The sequence below is a fragment of the Clupea harengus genome, chromosome 7, assembly GCF_900700415.2.
Source record: "Clupea harengus chromosome 7, Ch_v2.0.2, whole genome shotgun sequence".
Lineage (NCBI taxonomy): Eukaryota > Metazoa > Chordata > Actinopteri > Clupeiformes > Clupeidae > Clupea > Clupea harengus.
In genome coordinates, this window is record NC_045158.1 from 8,232,018 (window position 1) to 8,258,882 (window position 26,865).

A 26,865-nucleotide genomic window follows, 5' to 3' on the forward strand; every position below is an offset into this window, starting at 1 on the left:
GATTCACTTTGGAGCTGTGCTGTGGAGGCAGGCACACACACACACACACACACAAATGAATAATGCCAATAACTGGTTCTTCTATGTCCCGGAACTCGCTGTTTTTCCCTTTTGTCTATGTCATTTTTTGTTCACATTACTGTGAAAATCAAGGCTATCCTTCATTGTGCAGTTTCCTCACCCGACAATACAAAACTAAGGGGAAAAAGATTTAAATGGAACCATAAGTGGATTTGTCAGGAAGGGGAAAAATAACAGACAGAGCCAGCAGTTAGAGAAGGTGATAATTTGTTCACAGAAAGGTGCTGTTAATGTTTAAAGGTGACCCCATGTTATATATCTTTTCGTATATTACGTCACGTACGTAATTTTTTTTTTACTCAAAATGGGCTGGGGAAGATTTTTCCACCTTAGATGCACATCATACAATTTTGTTTTCCATTAGGTTGATGTATACACTGCAGATTTGACAATTGCGTGATAACGTATGTATTATACTAGCCAGGCTATTTCCATTAGCAATCCTCTGTGTGGATTAGAGTGTGGAGTGTGGTTTTATGAGCCCTCTCCGTCTCCCCAGAGAGGATGAGGCCGTGCATGAACACCTCACTGGGGGAAATCACTAAGTTCAAGAGACCACAAGACCACGCTTCAGCAGGTAATAATGATTAACGCAGCCCATGCCTCTGCACTAACAGCAGAATTCAATCAATACAGCATTGGCCCCATATTTCTATCTGATTGTGAAGGTCATTTGGAAAGACATACAAATTGAAAGACTACTTCCAAAGCCAGCTAAAGGCTTTGCTAGCCCATCAGTATTTCATTTATCAAATTTATACACCTGGGGATGCCAAATGATCAGACACATTCATCATGTCAATAAGGCAAGCGTAATGCCAAATTATAAAAATAGTGCTTACGTGGATCTAGAGGCGATTGATAAGTAAAGCTCTGCCTCACTCGACCCAGTGCACTTGACAACCCGAAGCCATGTCAAATTATTGCATGTCACACATTGTGACAGGAGGCAAAAACTGTTCTTTTCAGAATCGCCTTTCACACGATATAAATGTTTGATCCATGGCCACGGCAGTTATAACCACGATTGGATACACTTCTCTCTGCGTATTTCCCTGATTAATCACCATTATATATGAGTCTGCAAGGCCGCTGCACTACTCCCCTGGGGTTTGGACCTGAGGATTCATAGGGCAGTTCAATGCAAGCCCACCCCACACCCACTCCACATACTGAGGAGGTGCTACAGCTCTGAGTGCATAAGCTTCTTAAGAGCACTTTGCCATCACAAGTAGCGTGTATGCTCTCGACCCGCGCAGTAATACAGCAGGTCTGACTCCATCTCCCATGATAAGTTTATTTATACTGCACAACAGAAAAAAAAGCATATATAAGATAAATAGAAGCCACTCCTGTAGGTCCAGTAGTAAGACTTTAGGAACATAACAGTGTTTTTATGTTTTTCAATGTTGCGCGTGGTATCCAGACTCAAATGCATTTCCTTTCTTTCATTTTCTTAATTAGCCCAATAATAGAGTAATAATAACAAAATTGAATCGCTGCCAGAAAGATATTTGGGATGATCTGTGATTAATTTGGCTTAGAGCTTGAACCACAAGATAATTAGTCACTATAGACATGACAATTCATAATATTTTTTCAAATTTGTTTTTGCTTTAATGATGAAACTGTGATTAAAGCACACAAGGCGATCTCTCTCTCTTCTCTCTCTGGTTTCTGACCTTCAAAGGACTCTACTGTCTGATTCCGTCCTTGAGAGTAGCTCTGTAGCGAGCGCTAGCCGCATGAAACACTGAAACACTTGGCTCCTCTGGGAATCAAGTCATGATCAAACAGGAGGAGAGTACGAAGACACAAGTGAACCACAGTACGATCAAACTCTGCGTCAGAACAAAGTAACGATGCCACTTCTCTTATGTCTCTTCATGCAAACAAATAATTTACAACAAAATGGAAACCAGCAGCTACAATACAATACATGAACTGGTGGGTTATGAACTATGTTTCATACAATGATTATTTTTAATATTGCTATTTCTTTATTGTTTTGAAACGAAAAGCTACTTTTGGGTCATAGGGACACTAATGTTAGACTCATTAGTTCTTCCATTTTTAGTCTCCAGTCACATCAGTGGGAAACTGAACTGCTATTGATACAGCTGAGCTGTTATTGATACAGCTTTCACCGTGAAATTAAACCGTAATTGAGACAAGAGCAAAGATGCTGTATTTGGCAGGAAATTGGTCGGAAACTCCTGAGTCAGCAGTCTTTTAAAAATCTTAGCCTATATTTCATACCAAGTATCTTATGACTGTACAGTCTACAAAATTACAATAAATTAGTCCTGCCTCTCAACTACCTGCCAACAGGCCATTAGCTAATCCTGGCATAAAGCAACTAATCGAAACCCCAACCAACAGTAGCCTACATTATCATAGCAATAACATTTCCAACAAGGGTTCCTTATTTCCTTCCAATCCAAGAGGAAAACTACCTGAACAATATTGAGTCCCCAACATGTCACAGTGTAGTAACTGGGAGGATGAGAACCATATATTACAGGTGTGTCACTGCTTTTTTCCACCCATTGACCATTCACAACCCTAGCTGCTGTCAAGCCTTTTAACAGACAGTTATTTTCTAGGCAATGAAATGATATACAGCTGATGTTTGTCTCTGGATACATGGTAGCCACAGGTAGTGGTTATACAAAGGACTAACAGACACTATCACACACAAGAGGAACAGAAAGTACCATATGAATTTGTGTTTCAGATGAGCTGAAAGTAACCAGGTACTGCCCAGCCTTTAGCCAGAAAAGGGCTATGGTTTCCTAAGAAGCTTCTCTTGAATCTAAATGAAATGCAGCTACACCGCTTAAAGTGTTCCTTCCAAAGACCTTTGAAATGAACACCCTACATCCTTGATTGTGTCATACTGTATTTTTATGAGGACTCTCTGCCTACTGTGAGCGGGCCAAGATGTTCAGGTTCAGTTGAAAGCTAGGCTAATACTTAAATCATGAGGGCTTCCACATGCCTGTATGGACTTGTAAAAGCAAAGGACTACCATAAAAGCACTATTCATCATATAGCGTATGTAATAAACTGAGATCTTCATCTTCATGTGCTTGACTTTACATGTCCTCTTTGAAGGCTGGGCCACTCTGCCCGAAAAACAGCTCTGTAAGATTACAGATCTAAAAGGCCAGTGAAATTCCAGAATATTCTATATATAAGATTATCAGATGATTATGTTTCGCATTTCCACTCATTTCTATGATGACCTCCTGAATGAAATTAGAAATATACCTGACCAAATTATGGCCATAAAACACACCTGACAAAGCTTTCAAGAGGGGTCTCAAACAAGTGCCATTATGTGAGCTTTGGAAAATTATCTGTGTACGCAGGATCAAGAGTGCTTTGTTCCAGAAGCCTTTTCCCATTATCCTAGCACTGTAATGTCCAATGTCTCGAATTTAAAAGGCTTGTGGCTCTCCTAAAGAGATATAGTATTTCTCTGTGCATAGACCTTTACCATACCTCTATTTCAGTAAGCAGGTGATTTTACATAGCAAAATTAGCTGGTTCTTCTGAAGTATGCTTTTCACTACAAATGCTGACAATGAGGAAAATCAACATTATGGGATACGTGTATCAGTGCAGGACAGTCCATAAGGACTCTGACCAGTTACTGCAGCAAATATAAAGAAGGAAAGATAGATGCAACCCACAAAAATTTGCAAAATATATCATATCACTTTTTGAGTGCTGTGTGTATATGTATACATCCGTCTCCATTAGTGTCTGCATGTGTCTCTCTTTGTAAATAAACCATTAATATATATGATATACATATGTTTTACTGTAATATAGGAAGTATGTATGAATGTGAATATTACATATATATGTGAAGTGTATATTTTGAGGATTCAGTGCACTGTAATGTATAAAACATATTTGTTGCTGGTCCTCTGGTTCTTACCCTGAACACTGGATGATATAGGGTTGGGAGGTTATTATAAGGCAACCCTCTCTGTTTCTGGAGATGTGCATTTCATTACACACCACGGGGGCTGCCTTATCTCTCCAGTGTCTCTCCAGTGTGCACGCCATCACAGAGGTTTCATTAATCACGACTAACCTGAGTTTGCAACGGAGCAGCATTAACAAAAAAACAAAAAGACAAATAAACAAATAAATATCAATGCCTGGAGCTGCCTTGCGAAGCCTCAGTTTGAGGTGTAGGGATGCTTTACTGTAATTAGAACCTCATTATATGTTCGTTCATTAACTGTATGCATTAGGCTGAGAATAGGCCATGGCTGTGACTGATAATGTGGAATAGTTTGCGAAGCGATGGATGGTTTTGTTTCCTGGCTTGTAATGGGACTGTCACAGAGAAAACTAATCTACAAGGTTACTGATGTATACAAAAAAAAGAACTATTAACTAGAGCTGTTCAGCTTCCTGGTCAATCAAGTCAATAAAGTAAAGATTAAACAAGGATTAAGCTGGGGGGAAAAAATCTTCAGGTGTTTCAAGGCAACCCTTTTAGTCGAATGGATTACCTGCTTATAAATGGTGGAGGGGACTGATCAATAGTACACCAGTCGTAACACTGGGTAAAGCAGTTGCATTAATGTGAAATGGGCTACAAACTTGTAAACGCGCCGCTACATCACGAGTTGGAATCGAATGCTTATTTGTGATTGCACTGAGCTGCTACAGTGGAAGCACATTCTGCTGGTGTTTGTGGACCGGGAGTGCTGCTATTGTGCTGTACAGCAGGTATGGTCTCTCTGCTCCAGTAGCCGTAACAAGGTCAAAGCATGAGACACTATCCATCTCACTTATCACCGGAAGTGCCAGATATATTACCATTATATGATAAATGGGATGTATTTCTAAGGCATTTTTTAAGGCATGCACATGTATCTCTGCTAGGGGTTGAATCTATATCTGTTAAGGCTCCGTTTTCCTTCGCTGTGTATTAATTCAATATTTACTATACTGTAGAGAGAGACGGAAGTTTACCTGGATGTATGCACATAGACAAATGGTTTCGATTATGATATTCACAGCAAGTGGTAAATTAAACATGCATTGTATTTGTCTGTAAGGGAGTATGGTTGCAAAGAAATAAACACGTATACACAGACACACACACACACACATTAACATACACAAATGTAAACACACACACACACACACACACAAATATTTGATGCAAAGAGTTGCATGAATATTATATAATCCAAGGAATTCTCGACCAAGGCACCCTGCGGGTCTGTACATGTGGTTGATGCAGTCAAAGCACACATCTGTTCTTCTGGAGGCACGTAAAAGCTAACTTGTGTAAAAGGTATCATCCAGAGGCTGAAGGAAACACTCATGAAAACATCAGCTGCACAAAAGAAACCGCAACGTGATGTAGCGAGTATAACGTCTGAAAGGGAAATTCAAAGAGACCGAAGAATGTAAAACAACAGCCTCTCGATCAAGGAGCCTAGAACACGTGTAAGGGGACTGGGTCACGAGAGGGAGGAGACGACATCCATATTTGAAGACAAGCAGATTGCGAAACAGATGAGAGAGACGCTGGGACATCAGTCATCCTCACCGAGACTAGACACTACAGGTAACGGCAAACCCTCTCCATCGCTGTGCATAAACAGGTGGGCTCAGCTGATTTATGCAAGTTGGCTGAGTCTTGTCGTGAGTCCAGGGTGGCACAGAGAGCCAGAGAGAAGTGAGGAATCAGGGGCGTCTGAATTCCCACCAGCAAACGAAGATAGATCAAATTCATGTATTATTAATTACATCAGACCTTTTTTTTACAAACTAGGCCATTCTCCCCCAGCCACACTGGATGTGTCAGTACCTCTGCCATGCTCAGTAACAGCAATGTCTTGATGTAGGACATATTCATATGTAATTGACACTGACATTGATCTACTATTGGTAAACAAATATAAGTGGGCTAAAGTGAAAAAGTGATTTGATTTAATAAGACTCAGAGAGTGCGGTTGAAGACATGGAGAATTTCTCCACTGAGTTTCCTGACACTCCTCCAAACTCTTAGCCCAGTCTTCAATTAACGTATCAGCACATTACAATTCCATCACTGAAATATCCCACAGCTATTCAATTAACATCCTCACAAAATGTTAGATTGCCCCTCGACTTAGTGCTTTAATAGGCAATGTTTTCTTCTGTCAATTGGAATCCAGAAAAGAAATTAAGATGCAAATAGTTGGTGTTTAAGGCTAGCCAAAGCCAACATTTTTGGTTAGAAGCTAAATGATGGAAAATAATGTGTACTGAATGCTAAGAAGTTCTTGTTGTGAAATATCCTTATTTGAATACTGTTTATGAACTGAAATACATCACACCTTAAATAAGTCAGGATTTTAAGCTCAACATCTCAAATTGTTATTTTTGGTTTGTACTATCCTCTTTTGGATGGGATTCAACTACCTTCTTAATCCATCATACAAGTGATTTCATTCATTTTTTCGAGAATGTATCATGACATTCAGTTTAAAAAGTCATGTTCCTCTTACATTCACCATGACATAAATTACAGAAACACTTGTCTAAAAAGAAAGGAAGGTGTTCTATAACACAAATAAGGCAACACGAAGGGGCAGGATGAATCAGCACACACAGCCTTGCAAGAGCACGCTCTGATTCTCACATGTGATGAATGTGTTAAACCCCTCAGCTCAATCCATATATATTTACAGTTGGCAGGGAATGAAACGGCTGCTGCAGCTCTGTTTAGTCAGGGGAGTAGCTTCATTTTTGTTTAACACAGTCAGAACAAGGTCATCCCATCGCTCCGCGCTCTCCTCGCAATCACAGTCAATACCAGGTTAAATGAGTACGACCCCCTTTTACTCACCAAGCGCTGTTGAACTCCACATGCGCGTCGAAGAAGCCCACGACTGGCGCGGTGGCGGCGTTCCATCCCTGTATCCTGGCGCGGATCAGGCCCTCCCGCTTTGTGTTCCTCACGATCTTCACCAAGCCTGGGTAGCGCTTGTTAACGTACTGGTCCAGATTGAACTTCAACTCCACTGCAGGACAGATAGATAGATAGATAGATAGATAGATATAGATATATATATATAAAAAAAATACACATGAGTGATTGAAGGGTTGTAATGAATGGTTATTATGAATGGGTGACATTGTCTTCCTAAGTCATTATCCTACCCAGCAAAGTCCTTCCTTTTTTTGGAGACTTGTCATTGAATTGATGAAAGTCATTACTGTGATCAATTCATTTTTTCCAATGACCTCCTAAAGGTCACTATTGCCTGGCTACACACTGAAGTTCAGAATTGTATCACTTCACACAGAATGGGTACTCCATAAGCTGTGTGGGACTGTGCTGATTTGGGCTCCTGAGCACACTCCCCTCTCTCAGCAGTCAGGTGAGGCCTCCTGTGCTCGGGTGGGGGGATGAGCTGGGGGGAAGTAAACAAATGGCAGGCAAGGACACATGCTTGGGGGAGATTGATGAGTGTTTGAGCTTCTCGCTGCAGGTTGCTGAGTGCTCTAGTTTCGGGCAGAGGAGAGTAATAAGGACACTCGCCGTGCACAGCTTCCTAAACGCTCCGATGCGCAAATCTGACTCGCACTCCTCACATAAATCAGTTCAGGAGAAATACACAACATAATTTATAACTTTGATGAAGATGTCACAGTAGAGGGGAATTTGGACTGCGAGTGTGACAGTGGGACTGTGAGGGTTTCTGAGCATGTCTGTGTATTTTCTTTCAACAAATAAACCCTTACTGTCCACAAATTGTAGCCTCATTTATCTAGCAGGGTAAAAATGAGACCTGGTGACTGCAATAAATGCACTGGAATCAAACGTTATTGAACACCATCTGTTTCTGTAAACACCTTTTTTAATCACAACGTACCGAAAAAAGAGTGCTGAACAATGATTCCGAGCAAAGAAAAACTATCGTCTTTCAGACGTAATTGTGGTAATTTACGAGCGAAGCATCTGTGCATATTACATTGTGGATTATGGAGATATATCACATGCACGCTGCCTCAGATTGAGAAGTTCAGTCGAAAGTAAATGTGTTGCCTTTTTTCATTGAGATGGACTGGACACTTTCAGCTTTTTCATCCACAAATGTGTAGATCTGGTGCCACTGTTTGATGTGCGGCTCATAAGGCAATTTATCCGGATGGATGACATTCCTATACCATGAAGCCCCCAAGGGTATGATAATAGATGGAAAATAATGCAAGCCAAGACAATAGCTGTTCACTGTTCGGTTTAATATGAACGTCCAAGGAATGAAGGATCTGTCAAGGTCCAATGCTCTCCTCATGTAAGAAAGATTGGATAATGCTACTTGTCTTTTCTCTCCGTGAAAATCAAACAATGTCTGTTTGCATATTGAAACAGGATCAACCATGATAAATAAATAAATAAAAAACAAGATTCAAGCAGAACTGCTGTGTATAGTGGTCCCAGTCTAAATGACAAGAGAGACGAAGGAGTGAGCGCAGTTGCTAAGTATGATTCATTATTCACAAGTAATCCTCAGTGTACCTCCAGGCGCTTCACACACCACATGTTAAATAAGAAAGGACAAGCAGAATCAGCGAGGAAAGGTCAAGTCGCCAGCCTTGCATGTTAATGGTTTAATGTTGCCTGAGCACGGCATCCAAGCCAGCAAAACATCTGACACACTGAAATCAGCAAACAGAACAAAAAAAAATGGTTAGCACTACCACTGGAGACACCACCGCCAGTGTTAGAATTCTGCCTCTCCATTATTAAATTGTTAAATATGCTTCCCACAGCGAGTCTTCCACTGAGATGCAGTTGGGATGAGACTGCTGCCACTGTTGACTTTGGCTTGGTCCCTTTTCAAGATGTCATTTATGCAGCTCCTGTGCAGGCCAGCCTGGGGGAAGATGGGACCTTAGTCCCTGCCAAGGGATTCAGGGCCAAATGTCAGTTGGAATCTTGTACATTGTGGCGCCCGTGAAAAAGGCAGGCTTTGGGCTCCAAACTGGCTGACACAAGAAAAAGCAGGTGTGCAGCGGGCAGAACAAACACAGCGAAAAACACAAAAGAAACAGCCTTCTGCCTTATCGGCGTGAAGACTGTACACAGTGGTTCACCAGAGGACACGGCAGCAATGAGGATCTCTGGTGTTGTTGCTATTTTTGAACTCATAACTGTGTTCAAGAGTACATCCCCAAGGGTGCTCATTTTGGTTTGCCATCTCTTCCTCTCTTTTTTTTTCTCTCTGGTGTTTCATATTCTCTCCACTCTCAAAAACACACTGGCACACATGCACACAGACAGGCACACACACACAATTGAATCAAGGGACTCTTGTGTATTTTAATTAATGTTGATGCCTGGGCATTCTACTCATTAAATTAAGGTTGCTTATGAATCATCCATGAACTTGCCTGGCTTAGCCCTGGGTTGCACAGGAGCACAATCTGCTGCAAGGTGCCCAGTTTTGTGTCGTAGCATAAAATTGGTGCATTTCAACTTAGTTCTCTTAACAAGCTCATTCCAATGAAAAATGTGCGTCACTAAACATGAGTTACCTCTCTGTTGTAGGTAAATTAGTGGTCTGACAAAAACATTACAGAGACATATGGACAAAAAAAAATACATTAATCTTTTGACTACCAAATGCTCTGGCAAGAACACAAACACTGCATTACTTAAATACTTTAACCTTTGTTTGTTAAAAATGGGAAAGTAAAACCAGCAATTTCAAATGTGTTCTTTTAATTGAATGTGCATTAGCCAAAAAAGACAAGTTAATTAATGAAATATGAATAGGGTCACAAGCAGAGGTCCCAGTATAAGCTTTTGCAGGAAAAGCATATTTTCCCAGATCCTTCCAGGGTCCTGAAATGCCTTACAGTGATTGTGAGGACTGACAATCATGGCGGACATGAACCACATCGATTTTCTGAGGTGAAAAAAAATCTTGGTAGTGCATCTATATAATACCTTTTGGGTTGTTCTGGCTAACTAGTTAACGACTGAAGATTGCATTTAGCATAGCAATGGAAAAGGATTTAATTACCAGAACAGTGTTAATTTTGGCAGCTATTTTAGATTTAGTCTTAGTCTTTAGACGAAAATGCATATTAGTTTTAGTCACTTTTAGTCATATTTATCCTGCTTAGTTTTAGTCTAGTTTTCGTCGACGAAAACTCAGAACATTTTAGTCTAGTTTTAGTCGACGAAGTCTCATTACATTTTAGTCTAGTTTTAGTTACATTAAACTAAAAATTAAGTCCATCTCATAGTCACATTAAACTCCTTTCCATCCCTTCTCAGGCCCGGGGACCCCTTGTGTTGTGTCTACAACTGCATAATAGTCAAGCTTGCAGTACATAAACTGTGGATGCAATTAGTCTCTAAGATACAGATCTCCTATGCCTACAGCTGAATTCCAATGAATTCAATGTAAATAATAATTTTAAGGCAATACTTAATTAACAGTATTATCATTAAAATATAAGAGAATATCAAGTCTAGATTTTGAAGATTCAAATGATCTGATAACACAATACAACTACTATGCCTAAATGGCCTTAGTTAAATCAACCACATATCCTCCATATGAATTGCTGTGCAATCTGATAACCAACATACAGTATTTAGCTAGACGGATAGTTTGAGAGTTGAAAGTAGTGCTAATAACAATTGCATAAATAGACAAGGATATGTAAACCAATCACATATTCATTTATTTTTTCTTGATTAATGTCATGCGTGGCCTGTCCTATAGTCCATTCTGCAATGTGTTTACTAGCTAGTTATCGATAGCTAGTATAACTTAGCTATGCTACCTCATAGTTAGCCAACGTTAGCTAGCTAAAAGTTTTGGAACTCATTTGCCAAGCCAAACGGGAGGTTTTAATCGAAAATGACTAGCTAGTTATCCAAGCTGACACAACCTATACACTCGACTGCCCCTTTGAAGTTAACTTAACGTTGGCTAATATATTCGAATAACTAGTTAACATTAGCTAATTATCATTGACAGTTACTAGCTAATTTACCTTGGCATAAATGGCAGGGTTGTCTTGTGCGCTTTCAGGTGCCTCTTGTTGTGTTCTTCCCATCTATTTTGAAGCCACACGGTTTCTCTCCGGTTATTGCGGTGCATTGTGTTTTATTTTCTGTCAAGTTATAATTTAAGACTGTCCGGATATCTATTCTTATTTGTCTTCCAGTACCGAGTGCTTGAACTTCAGCCATCATAACGTTAAGCCATAGGGCGTCACTTGCATGTCTGGCCATCTCAGGGAGTGGAGGAGGGATAGATACAGGACCGGGCAACATTCAACCAATGATGTGCATACAAGTTTAGAAAAAAAAAACAATTGTGACTTAGTCAACCACCAACATTTTAGTCTCGTCTCGTCTCGTCAACGAAAGTTAAAATAGATTTAGTCATAGTTTTTATTTATAAAGATCCGTTTTCGTCACGTCTTAGTCACGGGAAAAAGGTCGTTAACGAATATTTTTCGTCATAGTTTTCGTCAACGAAATTAACACTGTACCAGAATGTCATTAGAAATTTTGCTTTCATAAATCAATTACCTAGTTATTCAGCAATGCTCTTGTTGACATCAAAACTTGTTTGTCAGATATAAGAAATACAACATGTGTACATAACATTAACACACAGATCCTCGAAGCAAATCACTGCTTGGCCAATCAGTAATGGCAGAAACAGTTTGAGATAAACTGCTAATTGTACAGCAGTTCACACAGCAACAGTTACATGTAGTAGCATGTAACTTGTTCTATGGTGCTTTGAATCCAGAAACCCATTTCCCATTTATGTCACCAGAGGGTAATTAGGATTTACACGTTTCTCCAAAGTGACCCGTGCTTTTGAAAAAAGGCTTTGATTGGATGCAAAGTAAAGAAATGTAGTTAAAAAGAAGATGTATGGTGGAGTCCTTCACCTTCCTGTAACAAGTGGACATTGGTATCATAAGACTAAAAAGTTAGTTGAATGGAGGGTCCTGGGAGAGTCGGCCAAACACGCTGGCTAGAGAGTGGGAAGAGCAGGGACGAGGACACCGTCTATTAGAGCGTCCCATTCGTGTGCCTATTAGTGTGTTAAGATCATATCAGAACTCTGGAGATTTTGCACATTTTACTCAGGGCTGTTCACATGCTGTTGACCAATATCATGAAAGTATAAGTAGTTTGCTAATGTGTATATCTTACTAGACAAGGATAGGATCTCTTTCACAGAGATATAAGCGAGAGCTCAAACAAGTCTAATGTAGCCTGTTGCAGAATGGCCCAGGGCGTTGGTCAGTGAGGCAGGTTCTCAAAGACTCTTTTTGTACAAATAAATATAAATACGGTACATACTTGGCACAATGACTTGACTCTATTATATAGGCTAGGCTTACTCCCCTTGGAACCTCTCATTGTGACATTTATCAATTAAGAAAACAAAAGCAGCCAGAAATGAAATAAACAATTTATTTATAATCAACGAGCAACTTCCTATTCTCTTAAACCTAAAATATTTTTACCTAATTATCTCTGACACAAACCCATCTGGAATTACCCCCTAGCTCCCACGGATGGGAAACTAGCCTAACAACTAACAAAAAGGACGAGATTCCATTGCCCTGGTTGTATGCATTTACTGTGATTAAAAATGTGATTATGGACGCTGTAGTACATAAGTAGGCTGGCTATGAATGGGGCACCAATGTAACCTGTAACCTGGACAGGCTAATGATTGTGCTTTACACATATTTTACAATATTGTGCTTGCCAACCAAGTTGATGTGTTACCCCCACCAAACAAACAATCAAGCAACTAACTCATTTAAATGGCATACACTATCAAAATTTGTCCCATACCTTCTCACACACGCTACTACTCTACGTTGCTTAGTGAACTTGAATAGCCTGTTCAGCTAATAGAGATACAGATGTGCTTATCTGTCTTTCGAATCACTGTAGCCTACCATGGAAATTAATTTGAGGATGATGTAAACACTACAAACTACTGTGGTTGGACTACAAAAACATCCTCCAGACACCGGTAAAAACATGCACAATGTGCTTTTAATCAGTACAGCAGGTGGGTTCATTGCTTTAATGTGTGTATGCAGCCTTTTCATGAAACCGTTTTAATTTAGATTTTAAGATGCTAAAACCGTAGCTAGATATTGCATATAGGGCAATGGGAATGGTATGGGTTGTGTTGTGTGCCTAAAGACCACAGCAAGCTTTCCTCTATGCTTATTTTATGAAGGACAATTAATTAATTTAGGTATTCCACCTAAATGTCTGACTCATAAGGTATTTAAACTGAACCTGTTCAACTGCTACAACAAAACAACTATTTGACATTTATACAACAAGTTCCGAGCTTAATGTAAGCTATAGCCTACATTTCCAAACCACATTTGTATTTGCTTTCAATTGAAAGTTCAGTGTAATACACTAAATGTACTTCAACATCAAACCTAAATTAATTATGTAAATCGATAAAGGAAACCGAAATACCGACAAAATAGTAATCATGATGCCTAACCATGGCACCGAGTAGTTAGTGGTTGCATGTTTAATAAACACCATGTTATAAATACTTGGTCTGATGAAATCAGTGTGAGGAAGTGTCACATCCCTGGTTCCTATAAGGCCCTGTTATTCTACAAATCAGAAACTCATAAAAGGGAGCATCATTTCAAGGAGCTCATACCTGTGGAAAAAAATGCAGACTGAAGTTACAGATGAAATTAAATGTTTGTTCAATGTCCTTACCACTGTCGCTGTTGTCATCCACCAAAATGATCTCTTTGAGGAGGTGAGCTGGTGTATGGTTGACTACACTGTGGACGGACCGCAGGATGACTGATAGCGCCTCATTCACAAAAATAAACACCACCGCAATCTGAGGGAGATCATCTGGGTAGCTCAGTGGCTTGCATCTAGAAAGAAATAACAGCATAGAAGTACAAAAATCAATACATATCTCTAGTCTACACATTAAATCAAACACTGATTAAAGATACATGCACAAAAGGAGTCGTCTGCTTTAGATGGTCAGTTGATAGCTTCTTTCCCCTGGATTAAAGTCAGATTCGATTCAGACACCCTACACTCTTTCTCAACTGAGACACTACGTGTAATGCAGTGAATTGCAGACGAAGGACGATGCAAGGGGATCAAATGACACTGAGCACATCCCTGCAGCTCAGCATCTGCTCAAAAATGGAAAACACTCGGTTAGCACTCATTACTGTAGGTCCCTCAATTCAGCGCCATGGCAACTCGAGCTGGAGAGAGTAATGGCTAGAATCTGATTCCGTGTGGTTTTTTTCAGTGACCCAATTAATACAGTGAATGACAACCAAAGTAACCACGACTATACTATACTATTATGTGACCACGTACAACGTGAAAGCTAATAGAGATATGAACAGTGAACAACAAAGAACTTCTATTCCATTTCTAAAAGAATGATATTGCTCTCAGCTGAGCCAAGTCTCCACTGGTCAGGTAAATCATGTGCCTCCACAGCATCCATCCTGCCCAGCCCAAAATTGCAGTCACAGTTGAGCCTCTGTCACAGTTGTCTGATTCCTATAGCAACCGTAAGCACTTGATCATCATCTCCTTATGAAATCCCCCTCTCCGTTACTCAGAGAATGGTCCAGCAGTGGTCCCCTTAGGCTTGCTATGCATTCATTCTGAAATCTTTGGGGATTATGTAGCCTATGGGGCTATGAATCCAGCATTCTACAGTATATCCTGTGATCATACAATTCAAGAGTGACATTTTAAGGACAGAGCTTTGGTTATATTTGAAGAGCTGGCTGAGAAATGAGCAGAAATAATAGAAAAGATATTTATAAAATGCAATAACCCTGTAGGGCAGTCAACGAATTGGTTCTGGCAAACCCAATTGCATTTCAAATTGGAGGATTTTGCAGCAATGCAGACCACTTGAGGTTAAAAATATCATGTCAGGTAAATGAGAAAGAGACCTTCATATTACAAAACCCAACATAAACAGTCTTTCATAGAATCAGTCTAATTATCTTGAAAAGATGTTTTTATTTATTTATTTATTTATTTAACCTAGTCTCAAGCCAAGATAATATTCAGCCAAGATAAGCTTTTAATGAATAAAAACCAAACCATGTGCAACCCCACATTTTTGGTTATGGTAATGTTAATCTTAACGAAATGATATGATTAGAGATTATGCACACGGTTTAAAAATGACTCCCACAGCATCTATGCAGTTCTGCATTCTGCAGTTCTTGCAATTTTGGAAAAAAAAACTCCTCGGATAGGTTGTCCCCAGCAGACATTTTCCACATTTCCTGAAATGTTAGGGTGTCACAGGTGGGTTGCATAAAGGCTGCTCTAACTACAGATATGAAAGGCGTATATGGGTCACAGCACAGCTGAGCAGAGCTGCAGGTGCATCTGTACTACACCTGTGCACAGCACATTTGACATTTAAAGATGCAGTCCACGATTCAGTTTTGTGAGCTCAACAGCCAATCAAATTACACCCCACCCTTCCGTGCTCCTGAAGCACGTGTGTTGATTGGCTGAGATTGTTTATGGCTTGGTCTGAGATACTATGTTTGTTTCCCATTTACAGGGCTAGGGCTGTGTATGAATAGGGATGGGAATTGATAAGATTTTAGCAATTCTGATTCCATTTTTGATTCTGCTTATCGATGTGATTCCTTATCGATTTTCTTATCGAATGTCAAAAAGAGTACAAACGGGTATATTAACATTCACTTTCTTTCTTAGAATATTCTCTGAATAGATGATGCACAGCATATACAGTATGTATGTATACATTTACATATTTTAAATAACCAAAAACAACCTAAGAATTGGTCAACAAAGTGGATATGGAGATTATTCATATAGTGAAAGATGCTTTACACAATGAAACAAATCGCACACAATAGACAGTGTCTGGAAGAGTTTACCTTCGATATTAACAGCAAAAAAAAAGCGCTAATGTTACCCGCGCTGCTGTTGCTTGGTTGAGATTCATTAACGTTATCGTTACTCCGTAGCGCATTGAAAACGTGACATTCCTGTAAAGTTAATGCATGCTGAGTGGACAAATGTTTCAGCATATTGGTAGTATTTCCCCCTTTGTCGAAATAGACGTACACCTTTAAGGTACTTTGGTCTTCGTGAATATGCAGAACATAGTTCATGCATTTAGACAAATGAGAAGAAAAGGAAATTAAAGAAAACATAAACATGAACAAGCAAATATAAGATGTTACCTAAAATCCATGTACTTATTTTACTCTTGCCAATCGGTTTTCTAGTGTACCGTCCCAATGTTTTAAGAGACTGCAGGCCTAGAGATTGTTCATGTTTTGCAACCTGCAAAACCAGAATGAATGTAATCGTGTTATACATATCTGTATTTTCAGGAGGTCACAATAGAATATTTTCTTGACAATCACCTACTTCAGTGCTTTGTCACACACATAAATTGTGAACACAGTCATCAAAGAACACCCCCCCTCCCTCCTGACTTGCTCATCTGGTGGTGCGATGGCCATCTCTGGCCCTCACCCAAGCTTTCGAGCTGTGTGAAGTCATGCAGCTGAGTTCAGGTGTTACATGCGAAAAGGCGAGACTCATCGAGTCACTGTTGCCAGGCCCCCATGGCTCTGCCAGGGAAACAGAAGTACACCAGATGGACCCCAGCAGGCAGGGACAGACGTCCCCGTGACCAACTCGAGCTTGTGGACATTGTGCAGTCAGCACTTAAGACCGATGACTTCGCCACGCAGCCTTTGGTGTGTGAGTTTGGCCTGTGTCAACTAGTGTTCACTTTAGGGTAATGACAGGCGAGGACAAAAATATGCTGTGCAGTGCAGGCTATGGAAATCAAAACCTAGGGTTTCCTTTGTTCACTGAACAGGGTGTGAGAATATGATTGAAAGCACAGTATCTCTTTGTGTGTGTAGTGAAAGGGGAAAACAGCAGTGACACCAATGAAAATATGAATCAATTCGTCAAAATCTAAAAGGGTTCATGTACCACAGATATCTGTTGTATACTAAAGTGTGTAAGGCAACTTCAGTTTTCAAACAGAACATAGATTTGCTTTAGTTTTCAGCATACAGGGGGAAATACTTCACAAATCTAGTAGCTATATATTGACACAAGTGAACAAGTACACTCATTCTAGAAATATTTAGGTCAATTTTACATCTGGTCATTTATTCACATGCTCCTACAATTTCTTTCAGGCATTGTGTCAAAGGGTATTCGTGTCAACGGCCCTTTAGGGATGGCACAAAAGGCAGCATGGAGACAAAGCTCTGTCGATTTATTTGTCCTCCACCAAGAGCATAATCCAAAGTGAAAAAATATAAACAAAAAGACTGATACAAATGAATACAAAAAGATATTAACAAACAACTGTATATATACTGTACAGTCAATAGTACAGTGCACTGTATATAGACAGTACACGGACATCAGCCTCACGCTTCTGAAGCTGAAGCTGAAGCCTCCCAACAACTACTACGTCAACCGTTTTAACGGGTAGCTGAACTACCCCTAATTGGCCCATACTACCATAGGCTCACAACACAGGGGTAAAATCATGTGTGAAAAGAAATACACATTAAACAGAGTTAAAATGGCACCAATAATAATTTGAACTCAGTCAGTCCTTCAAAATGATGATGACGGTAGTTAAAGGTCACATTCACAACAGTGAACCTTATAACTTCATTAATTGATTTCACGAGGGCAAAACCACGTTCCGTTTGTGATACAATAAAACGGAGATTTGGAACAACGGTAAATGAATGAGTGTGTAGTGAAATGTTTGTCGTGGTGTTATCAATCAGTGAGCACCCCTATGCCTTCACACATGCCAGCCAAGGTAAACCAGTTCATTGAGATAAATGGGGATGCACAACAGGACTATAGAAGTCTCCGTTGGCGGTTAAAAGTATGATGAAAGTCTTGCATCCGCCATTAGTACGCGGTGAGGACGCGCTTAAGAAATGCGGCGTCACACGTTGACCTTCAAACAACAGAAATCCTAAAAGTTACAGAGATGGTTGACTGTATATATCATGCGTTTTCAGCTTAAATTTCACGCAAGACTCTGTTTAAGCAAGAGGGTGGGTTGTGTGGTGTGAAAACTGTTTGTTCAAAGCCACATTGCTAATGGGATGTGCCCTCTCACTTCAGTGGAATTGTCTCATTGGTCAAACTCAGTCACCAGATTTTAAAGTGATATAGCTGCTCCATTGCCCTAGTTACTGAATCCAATTTAGGCCATCGCTCACCCTTAAATGTGTACCGGTCTGCTGGTCTGGAGAGCCTTGTAAGGCGGTAACAGGATGAGCAATTGGTTCATCTGTTGGTAATGGAACTAAGCTCACTTCAGAGTTATAATAATTTGACCTGGAACAAGCAGTGACAGAAGCAGACCACCTGATTAAGACGTATTCTTATCACACTGTGCTCTCTTGGTGGTGTATGATGTCAGCTCCTCCCGTACCCAGCTCCATGATTCATCATGAAATTTCCCATTAACCTCCCCGGCCGCGCAAGCATGCGAAGCAGGAAATGGGATCAAAACTATCTGATAGCGAACCTTATCCAACAAACACAAACCGACTGCCTTGTCATTATTCTCAAAGCACTAAAGATTTTTTTTTTTCATGATTAAAGATGGAGTGTAACAGTGTTTCTGGAGTGCTGCAGTCCTAAATGTCACCTTGCACACTTCAGGAAACATCAAAGGCATAGACGATTCCACTTGATGGATTTGTTAGAGCCACAGCCTCTGATTTACACGTCTCTTCTGTGACCTGTTTTCGCAGTGGGCACTGGAGTTGCAACAACAAACTTTGTTCGAAATGTAAATAAAACAGGCCGAGAAACAAAAGACGCTGCTGTTTACCAGTAGTACTCTTTCTGACAGGATGGCAGCTGTGCCCTTGGACAGTCAGCATTTTGACTTCATGGACAACTAACTAATTGGCATATTCATTTTTCCTTTTTGCGATCAATTGTTTATTGGAAAATGAAACAATATAAAACCAAATAATAAAAGCACATGATCATACCAATTGAAACTAAAAACTAAATCAAAATGCAAGCAAAATCGCTCGCCCTATCCACCTACAAACCACTAATAGACCCAAAGACATACTCAGAAACAAACAGAAAGAAACACACACAAAGGGAAACTCACGATTCTCACTTTAAATGCCGCCTGGTCAAGGAGAGAGTCATGGAAGTGTTAAGAAGGTCTCTCACTGCATTGGCTGCAGAACGCCAGTTTTTCAGAGGGGTCTCAGTGGTGCCATTAATTCTAGCAGTAGACAGCTCCAGGAAAATTACATCCAGATAGGAGAGAAGCCAACGTTCTATGCTAAGAGAGCGAGGCAGTTTCCATTGTATGGCAACAATTTTCTTGGCAGCTGTTAGGCCAGCCAAAACTATACACTTTGTATGTTTGGGGATACTTGAAAGATGATTTAATACCAAGGCTGGTATGGTTGCAGGCACAGTTTCAGATATCAAAACTGATCATTTAGATGCCACTTTAGTCGAAAACTTAGCAATGGGTGGACAGTCACATATCATGTGAAGGAAGGTGCCAGGGGCTTTACTGGGGCCAAGAGTAAATATGAGATTGTTTCTCATTTTCATGAGATGAAGTTTCCACTGGGTTAAATAGGTTCTATCAAAACATTTGAAATGAACCTTCTGGTGAACAGGATTACATGAAGCATCCTTTATGTTGGACCAAACAGCAAAATATCGGTCCAGATTTAGACAATCACATTTCCATTTTCTGTGTAGTGAAAGATCGTCATAAGCAGCCTCCAGCAAGAATTGGCAGAGTGTGGACACAGTATCCCTGGTCCCTTCCTGCCTGGCAAACAATTTATAAAGTGGATGAGTGGGTAGGGGTTGATGCCATGTGCCTTGGGAGCTGCAAATAAAAGAAAAAAGAGGAACCTGGGAGATAATATCCTGAGAGGAGTTGAAACCTGTATCATTGTAAATGTCACTTAAATAGTGGATGCCACCGTTGGCCCAATAAGTGGGAGAGGGAGGTCTCTCAACCTATTAACAGGCCTCTGTTGTTAAATATGGACGAGAACATACGCCACTTGCAGGAAATCTTGCATTGTGCCTTAACAGAATGCCAAGTCTGAGTGAAATGGGACACAATGGTGTAACTGGCATTACTGTTTTAAATTTTCATATACATAAGGAGATCTATAAATATCGTGAGCAGAGGACAACTGCATGACTCAGGTGTACTATATATCTTTCATGGCCTGCAATGTTATGTAAGAACATTGAATTTACATCAACAATGATGCAGTAGGCTATATTCAGATTGTTAGCAGCTTGCTGGGTCATTGTTATTGCAATGCTGCTACAGTACTGCTAGGCAAGTAACACTTCCTCGGTCATTTATCTAGAAATAATCAATGACATTGGTGAATCAATGGCTCATCTACTTTGAGGCACCAGTGAGATGTACACCTGTCTTTAGTCAGAGGGATGTAGATGTAATTGTCTGTTGCGAATGTGAATTGGAGCTGTGCATTGGGACTGAGCTCCCCTGAGACACGGGGACGCTCACAAAGGGAAATTTTCACGCTCACGCAGGTGGAAGCTGATAGGGGAAAATTTGTGGGACGGCAGATTGTCCTTAAGAAACTAAACATGATCTCAGTAGAACAGCACTCTTAAAATCCAGACACTGCTTGTGTGCAAGTAGAAATTCTCTTGAAAGGACATGGTGATGGGGAAGCAGTGGGAGATAGGATAGACAGGTGTGGTCAATGAAGTGACAGAAGGGGGTTTAATATAAAATAGCTTGGCTAAAAATTTGGTGGATATGAAAAACTTTGATCTGAAAATAATCACAACCTTATACTGTGAATAGTGCTAAAATGTAGTTTTTCGAATTGAGTTGTATACTAAACTGACTCACTGTAATGCAGTCTCTGAACTAAGTGAGGTTAAATTTATACACTGAATGGAATGCAGCATAGTAATTCTTGCATGCTGTTTTCAGATTATTTAACAAATAGCTCTGGATCGAGTAGGTAGGGCAGACAAATATAACAGAGAAAAAAATGAACTGCTACAGATTCAGGTCATGCAGCCGAAGTCACTGAACTACCGTGTGCTTGTTCACATATCCTATGGTTTAATGATTTGTGCTTTACTGTTTGCCATTCCATGTCCGAAGAGATGTCAGTCTGGGTTTTCCTCAAAATGCGACTGGCAGGGTTCCTCAGCGTAGAAGGATCACGCTTGTTCATTGTTTATTGGCCTGACCACTCAGTGGGTCTAACAAGACATCAGGCAGGAAGTATGGAAGAACAGCTCATGCTCTCACGCTTGGCTCACATGTACTTAGGAGAAATCAACATGGTATCCACGACTGAATTAAGCCAAGCAAAACAGACTATTTGTCCCCTTTAATGACTATTGGAAAACAGGAAAATTGCCCAAAAACAGATACAGCATAATCGGAAGTACGTATGATTAAATATGAGTTTAACAGACATCAACTGAGAGAAAACACTACAAAGTGGATGTTTAAAATGATATCACAGATTTCCAAACACCACTAAATACACAAGCATAAGGTGCCCACTAATTAGCGTGAGGTTGTTCTATGTGACAGTTGGTTCTTTCAAAGCATTCCCTTTCAGAAGGGCAGGGTAGCTATCCAATTTAAGATGCTGCCACAGGTGCACGTGAATCAAAAGAGATGCGGCCATGGGCCTGGTGCTACAAGAAGCCTCATTAGTCTCTCTCTTGGTGTTTGAAATGGAACAACATGCAGTCACATTCAACTGAGGAGGTGACCAACAGGAACACCATGAATAACTAATGACCGTATGGCGTGAACAAAATGAGGCCTGTACTGGGACAAAGAATGCAATTCTAAAGACTTAATATGTTGTTGTTGACGTTTTTTTTCTATCCCCAAATCTATAAATATAATAAGGAAAATGTCTTTTGTTAAATGGCCATTTTCAACATATAATTATCATGATAATTCTCCCCAGAGCAATGTTTGCGTCTTTATTGATATCCAGTAAATAAACCCTAAAACGTTCTATAACCAATTATAGCACTAAGCCTGGGCATACTCATACACATTCTGTACACGCCACTGATTGAATTGCAGTTGTCGCCAGATGTCTAAGCCACTGTTGTTTGTTTTGTGTCATGAAAAGAGAAAGAGAAAATTTACATCAGAGGAAAATAATTTAGTGGCACATAGTTGTTGATGAGAGCATGAATAATTGTATTCAGCTGAATTCGGGGACATTACTATCAAGACATACACGCTCACAATATGAATCTCTACAGCACCTAAAAAAAAAAAAACCCTCATCACTTATTATCTGATATATACAATAGGTACCAAACAGAGGTCCACGATAGGGATCATGACCCAGACAGTAATCTACTCTGGTTCTGATCAGGTCCTCATCTGGCCTGGCCCAAGGCCAATCCTGTTACAGAGGCAGATGTCTGTATACCTGCGCCATTAAGGGCGTGAATTAGTTGGGTGAGCAGCCATGCAAACGAGTTTCATCTTTCAGTGGCTTGCCTCGTAGATACAGTTGATACCCTGCGTCCCTCCCACTTCCTCAAGTGATTTTTCTTCAGCGCTTGGAATTAATTAGTGCTCTTTGTCCGAACTCTTCTGGCTCCTTCCTCCAAATCAGCAGATTCAACAGCAGCACAAAAGCCAGTCAGGACCCGAGAAATTGTTTCCATCACAAAAGCGACGGAAACATTGCTGTCTGATTTTTATTCCCTTCTCCCTCCATTCCTATTTTGTCACTGAGGTTTTTTGTTCGTCGTCGCAGCGTGATATAAATGCCACTGGCAGCCCTCATTATCCCCTCTCACTCATTGTATCTGAGCTATAGTCCCCAGTCTAAATTTAAAATCCATTAAAAAGGGACATTAATATTCTGGCAAAGTCACCAACTTCTTTCACAAAAAATACTTTCACTGGACCTTCCCTGCATTATTTAAGCCTCTAACTACCCATGTGCTCTGGACAGTCATGGGACATCAGTGGTTTGTATTTCTGAAGGGATTTTGTCCAGGCCCTTTCCGGTAGTTTTCTGGCAAGGCCACTTTGCTGAAAGAGCACCCTGCAAAATGTTGGCGGTTCAAGTGCTAGACTCGAAAGTGCTTACTTTTTGGGCCTGTAGTCTGGGATGGTTCTGTCTAGGGAGATGTGGTCGCTGAGCTGGGCATTGTAGCCGTACTCCTCGTACTTCCCCTCCATCTCTCGACTGTCCGCCCCCAGCGTGGCCGCCGCCCCTCCCTGTCCAAGGCCCCCTGGTCCCTCCACCAGCCCCATGGGTTTGGCCAAACCTGCAGCAGACGGACACAAAGGGGAAAATGTCATCGCCAAAGAGAGCCAGAGCAGAAACACACACACCCACAGCTGCTTGAATGATTGGGAGGAGGAAGCACTTTAGACCTATTTTATTATATTGTGTATTCAATATATGTTGAACAAACATGTCCGGTAGCTGGGATTTATTATGATTCCTTTGACGTCCAAGCCCCGATTTACATATAAAAAGGATTTTTTGGAGCCTTGAACACGCATGGGTTTTCCAAATTAGCATGGGTGAAAATAAATGCTGTGTAAGTAATGAATGCAGGAATACACCAGCAGCAGTACAATTATTTTCAGCAGAACATTGCCACTCATGCGCTAATTGGAGTTATATTGAATTAAAAATAATGAAACTAAAATTCTAGGGAGTACCAACCTGCTTGCCAAAGTGCCTTTTAAAATCTAACCAGTGTATAGGCTGGTCAGTAAAAACCAGCACAGCACAATGTAAGATCGTATCACACTGTGGCATGTTGTTGGACTGATGTGTAAATAACTGTGTACTTCCTTGTTGTGTTTATGATGTGGTGTCTCCCATGCGCGAATGTTCATGTCTGCTGAAAACAGTTTTAATGTCCTCAATTGGCGTGATTAGTGTTTTCCCCTTTCTGTTAATGTCTATGTGTATTTTTAGTTAGCGATTAAGAATTAGTGTGTTGCATAAATGCCCTATTGCAATTTCTCTGGTGTTTTAGCGTCTTTGTCTACCCTTAGCCTGTAAAATTTGTCAGCATATAAGCCTGCTCCATTTGACATTTTGAATCAATTCACTGTCTGAATACTCTTGCCTGCATTTGTATTAATATATAGTAGGAAAGCTGAAGATATACCTGACACTGTAGGATCGCTAAATCATTACATTATGATTGCATACCAGAAATGTTCAGCCAAAAATATTTGAGATTCAATACGTTTCAGCACTTATTGTGCTAAAGAGCTAGTTTGCAAATGAAATATTGATTTTATACCTCTACTTTCTGGTTGAACCAGCTGAGGTAGCAGTAAATGTGTTTTTAGAGCCATTTGAGATAGGATCCTCATGTCTCGGTTGACACCACACATCACATTATTTGCAATTTCCTTGTCACTTCTTCCACTGACCCACTCCCACTCCATTTTGCTTCCTCAAACATTCCTCAAAGTGATATTTTCAGAGCCTCTTTCGATCGCTTCAAGTCTCTGTCACCACATCCACAGGCAGAATTTATGCTAACAGATTATGAGAATGCAACGCTCACCCTCCAACCCAAACATGCTTACTGCAGATAAACTTGATATGTTCTGACACAGGGCTGGAACTAAAAGCAGGGTAACTTTCACACAACTCTCTCACTTTATTCCACAACAGAGAACAAAGAGTAGCGTATGCCTTCTCATGTGTTTCTGCAGCAAGAAAGTGCTGCTAGTGCTTCCAGGGCACACTCCCATCACTGCCAGCTTCACAGCATCCCTGCTGAGACTTGGGGCTGAAACAGAGCAACAGCGAGCATCTTCTACTCTTAAAAGAACATGGCCAACTCCATTTCCATGGCTTCCGGCCCAGGGCAGCTGAACTATGGAACTACTTCTCACCCAGATGTCCCCTGACTCTGCAGTCTAGCTGAGTGCAGTGCCCAGCTGAAATCTAACAACTTTTTATAAGCCGATAAAACTGATACAATAAATAAATACCCCTAAACTATAGTGTAAATGTCGATATATGAGAGTATTAAATTATTTGATGCTTTAAGCACAGAGGGATCTCACAAAACAAACAATCTGGTGCCTAGCCTCATTTGTCTTCTTGTTCGGTCTCCTATCCAGATGGGCCAAGAGCGAAATTAAACAACGCACACGAACACAGAGCACTGAGCTCAGGATCAACACCGGCCCTAGCTTGAGAAAAGCTGCAGATCTTAAGCCTATTCTTTTTTTTTTTCTTTCTTTCTTTTTTTTTTTTTAGATTTGTTGCACAAGCTTGAGGGCTGCAAACCGTCACCTCCCCAGATGAAGGATTACACAGGGCATCTCTCCAGCTTCACAGACACACGAAATGTTAAATCCTCTTTCTATACCAAAAGCAATCTGAAAAATAAAAACACTGGCCACTGAAACATTTCAGATCGTCTCTTCCTTTCGCGTGATGCCTGCTTGTGTGCACGCTCACCACTACTCTCCTTTATTGTGTGCACCCCTCTTTTCCTCTTCCCTGACACTTCTGGTTGGTTTAACGGGGGGGGGGGGGGGGGGGGGATCCATTACTGGAAGAGCAGAGGCATACACGCTAAACCCAGAAAGGTTTCTGTCAGATGCTGAGCAGAGTAGCATATTAACATAGCCCAGGCTCTCCCCCCCCCCCCATACCACAGGGCTTTATGGGCTCTGACCTCGCCCCTCACATCTCCAGCACAGTTTACTGCAGCAGCCAACAGCAGGCCAAACTCGGCCCTGGGACTTAGAATAGTGCCAGCGGAGCAGTTTGCGGTGTTGGAAGGACTGCCCTTCTTGCTGTGTTTTAAAGGTGTTGCTTGCTAATAAACATCCCTGCCGGGGAGAAATCTGCTTTGATAACTCCTCTGAGGATTGTTTCTTACTCTCACGGTGTGCGCTTTTTGTGCTGATTCACCTTCTTGTGAACATTTGTGATCATTCGCAGTGATGACCGGGAAAAGTGAGTATGAGAGCTAAAAAGAAAAGCAGTAGGGGGTACTCAGCACTGATAGCTGCACTGGAACAGAATAAGATGTGTAAGCATGTTTTAAGATCACAATGCTCGGAAGCTGATGATAGCTTCAATAGACTGGACTTGTGCCTTAGCCTTTTTGCCAGCAATTGATGTATCAATCTGTTAACTTTTGGCCATATGATGTGGAGGGGCTCTATTGCACACATCATGTCTTCCAATGGAGGATTCTTGGAACAGATATGTGTGTATGTCATAGATGATAACTAGAGGATAATCTTCCTGCTGATAGCTCATATAAAATATGTCCTAAGGGTCCTGTCAATTCTGCGAACCGTTATAGTGAGAAGAAAAAGAAATACGATGTCAGCTTCTGGGAAACAGGCATGGGGGTAAATGCCACAGTGACACAGCATTACATAAATTCATTACAGCATTAAATACCATAGTGACCACATTATTATTTGACTGAATAAATGTATATTCATGTGAGCATATGGCTAGACGTACAACTGAATCATGCAGGTCTGGAAGTTACTGCTACATATACACACTGTCAGTTGAGATTGAGATAGTGTTGTAAACAAGGATATACGCCAACACATGTAATCACACTGCACAGAGGCTCATGTTATAAACAGTGCATATAAACCTTGC

The 26,865-nt window shown here is 40.7% G+C and overlaps 1 protein-coding gene across 1 annotated transcript in view; it reads right to left on the reverse strand.

Annotated features, from left to right (window-relative positions):
- Positions 1 to 26,865, reverse strand: part of galnt9 (polypeptide N-acetylgalactosaminyltransferase 9) — a 56,020-nt gene that overhangs the window by 19,381 nt on the left and 9,774 nt on the right. The window contains exons 2-4 of the mRNA XM_012815901.2: positions 23,335 to 23,515; positions 13,871 to 14,037; positions 6,953 to 7,127 (exon numbers count right to left, since the gene is read on the reverse strand). Coding sequence (XP_012671355.1) covers positions 6,953 to 7,127; positions 13,871 to 14,037; positions 23,335 to 23,515 — 523 coding nt within the window. The remainder of the gene's footprint in view (positions 1 to 6,952; positions 7,128 to 13,870; positions 14,038 to 23,334; positions 23,516 to 26,865) is intronic.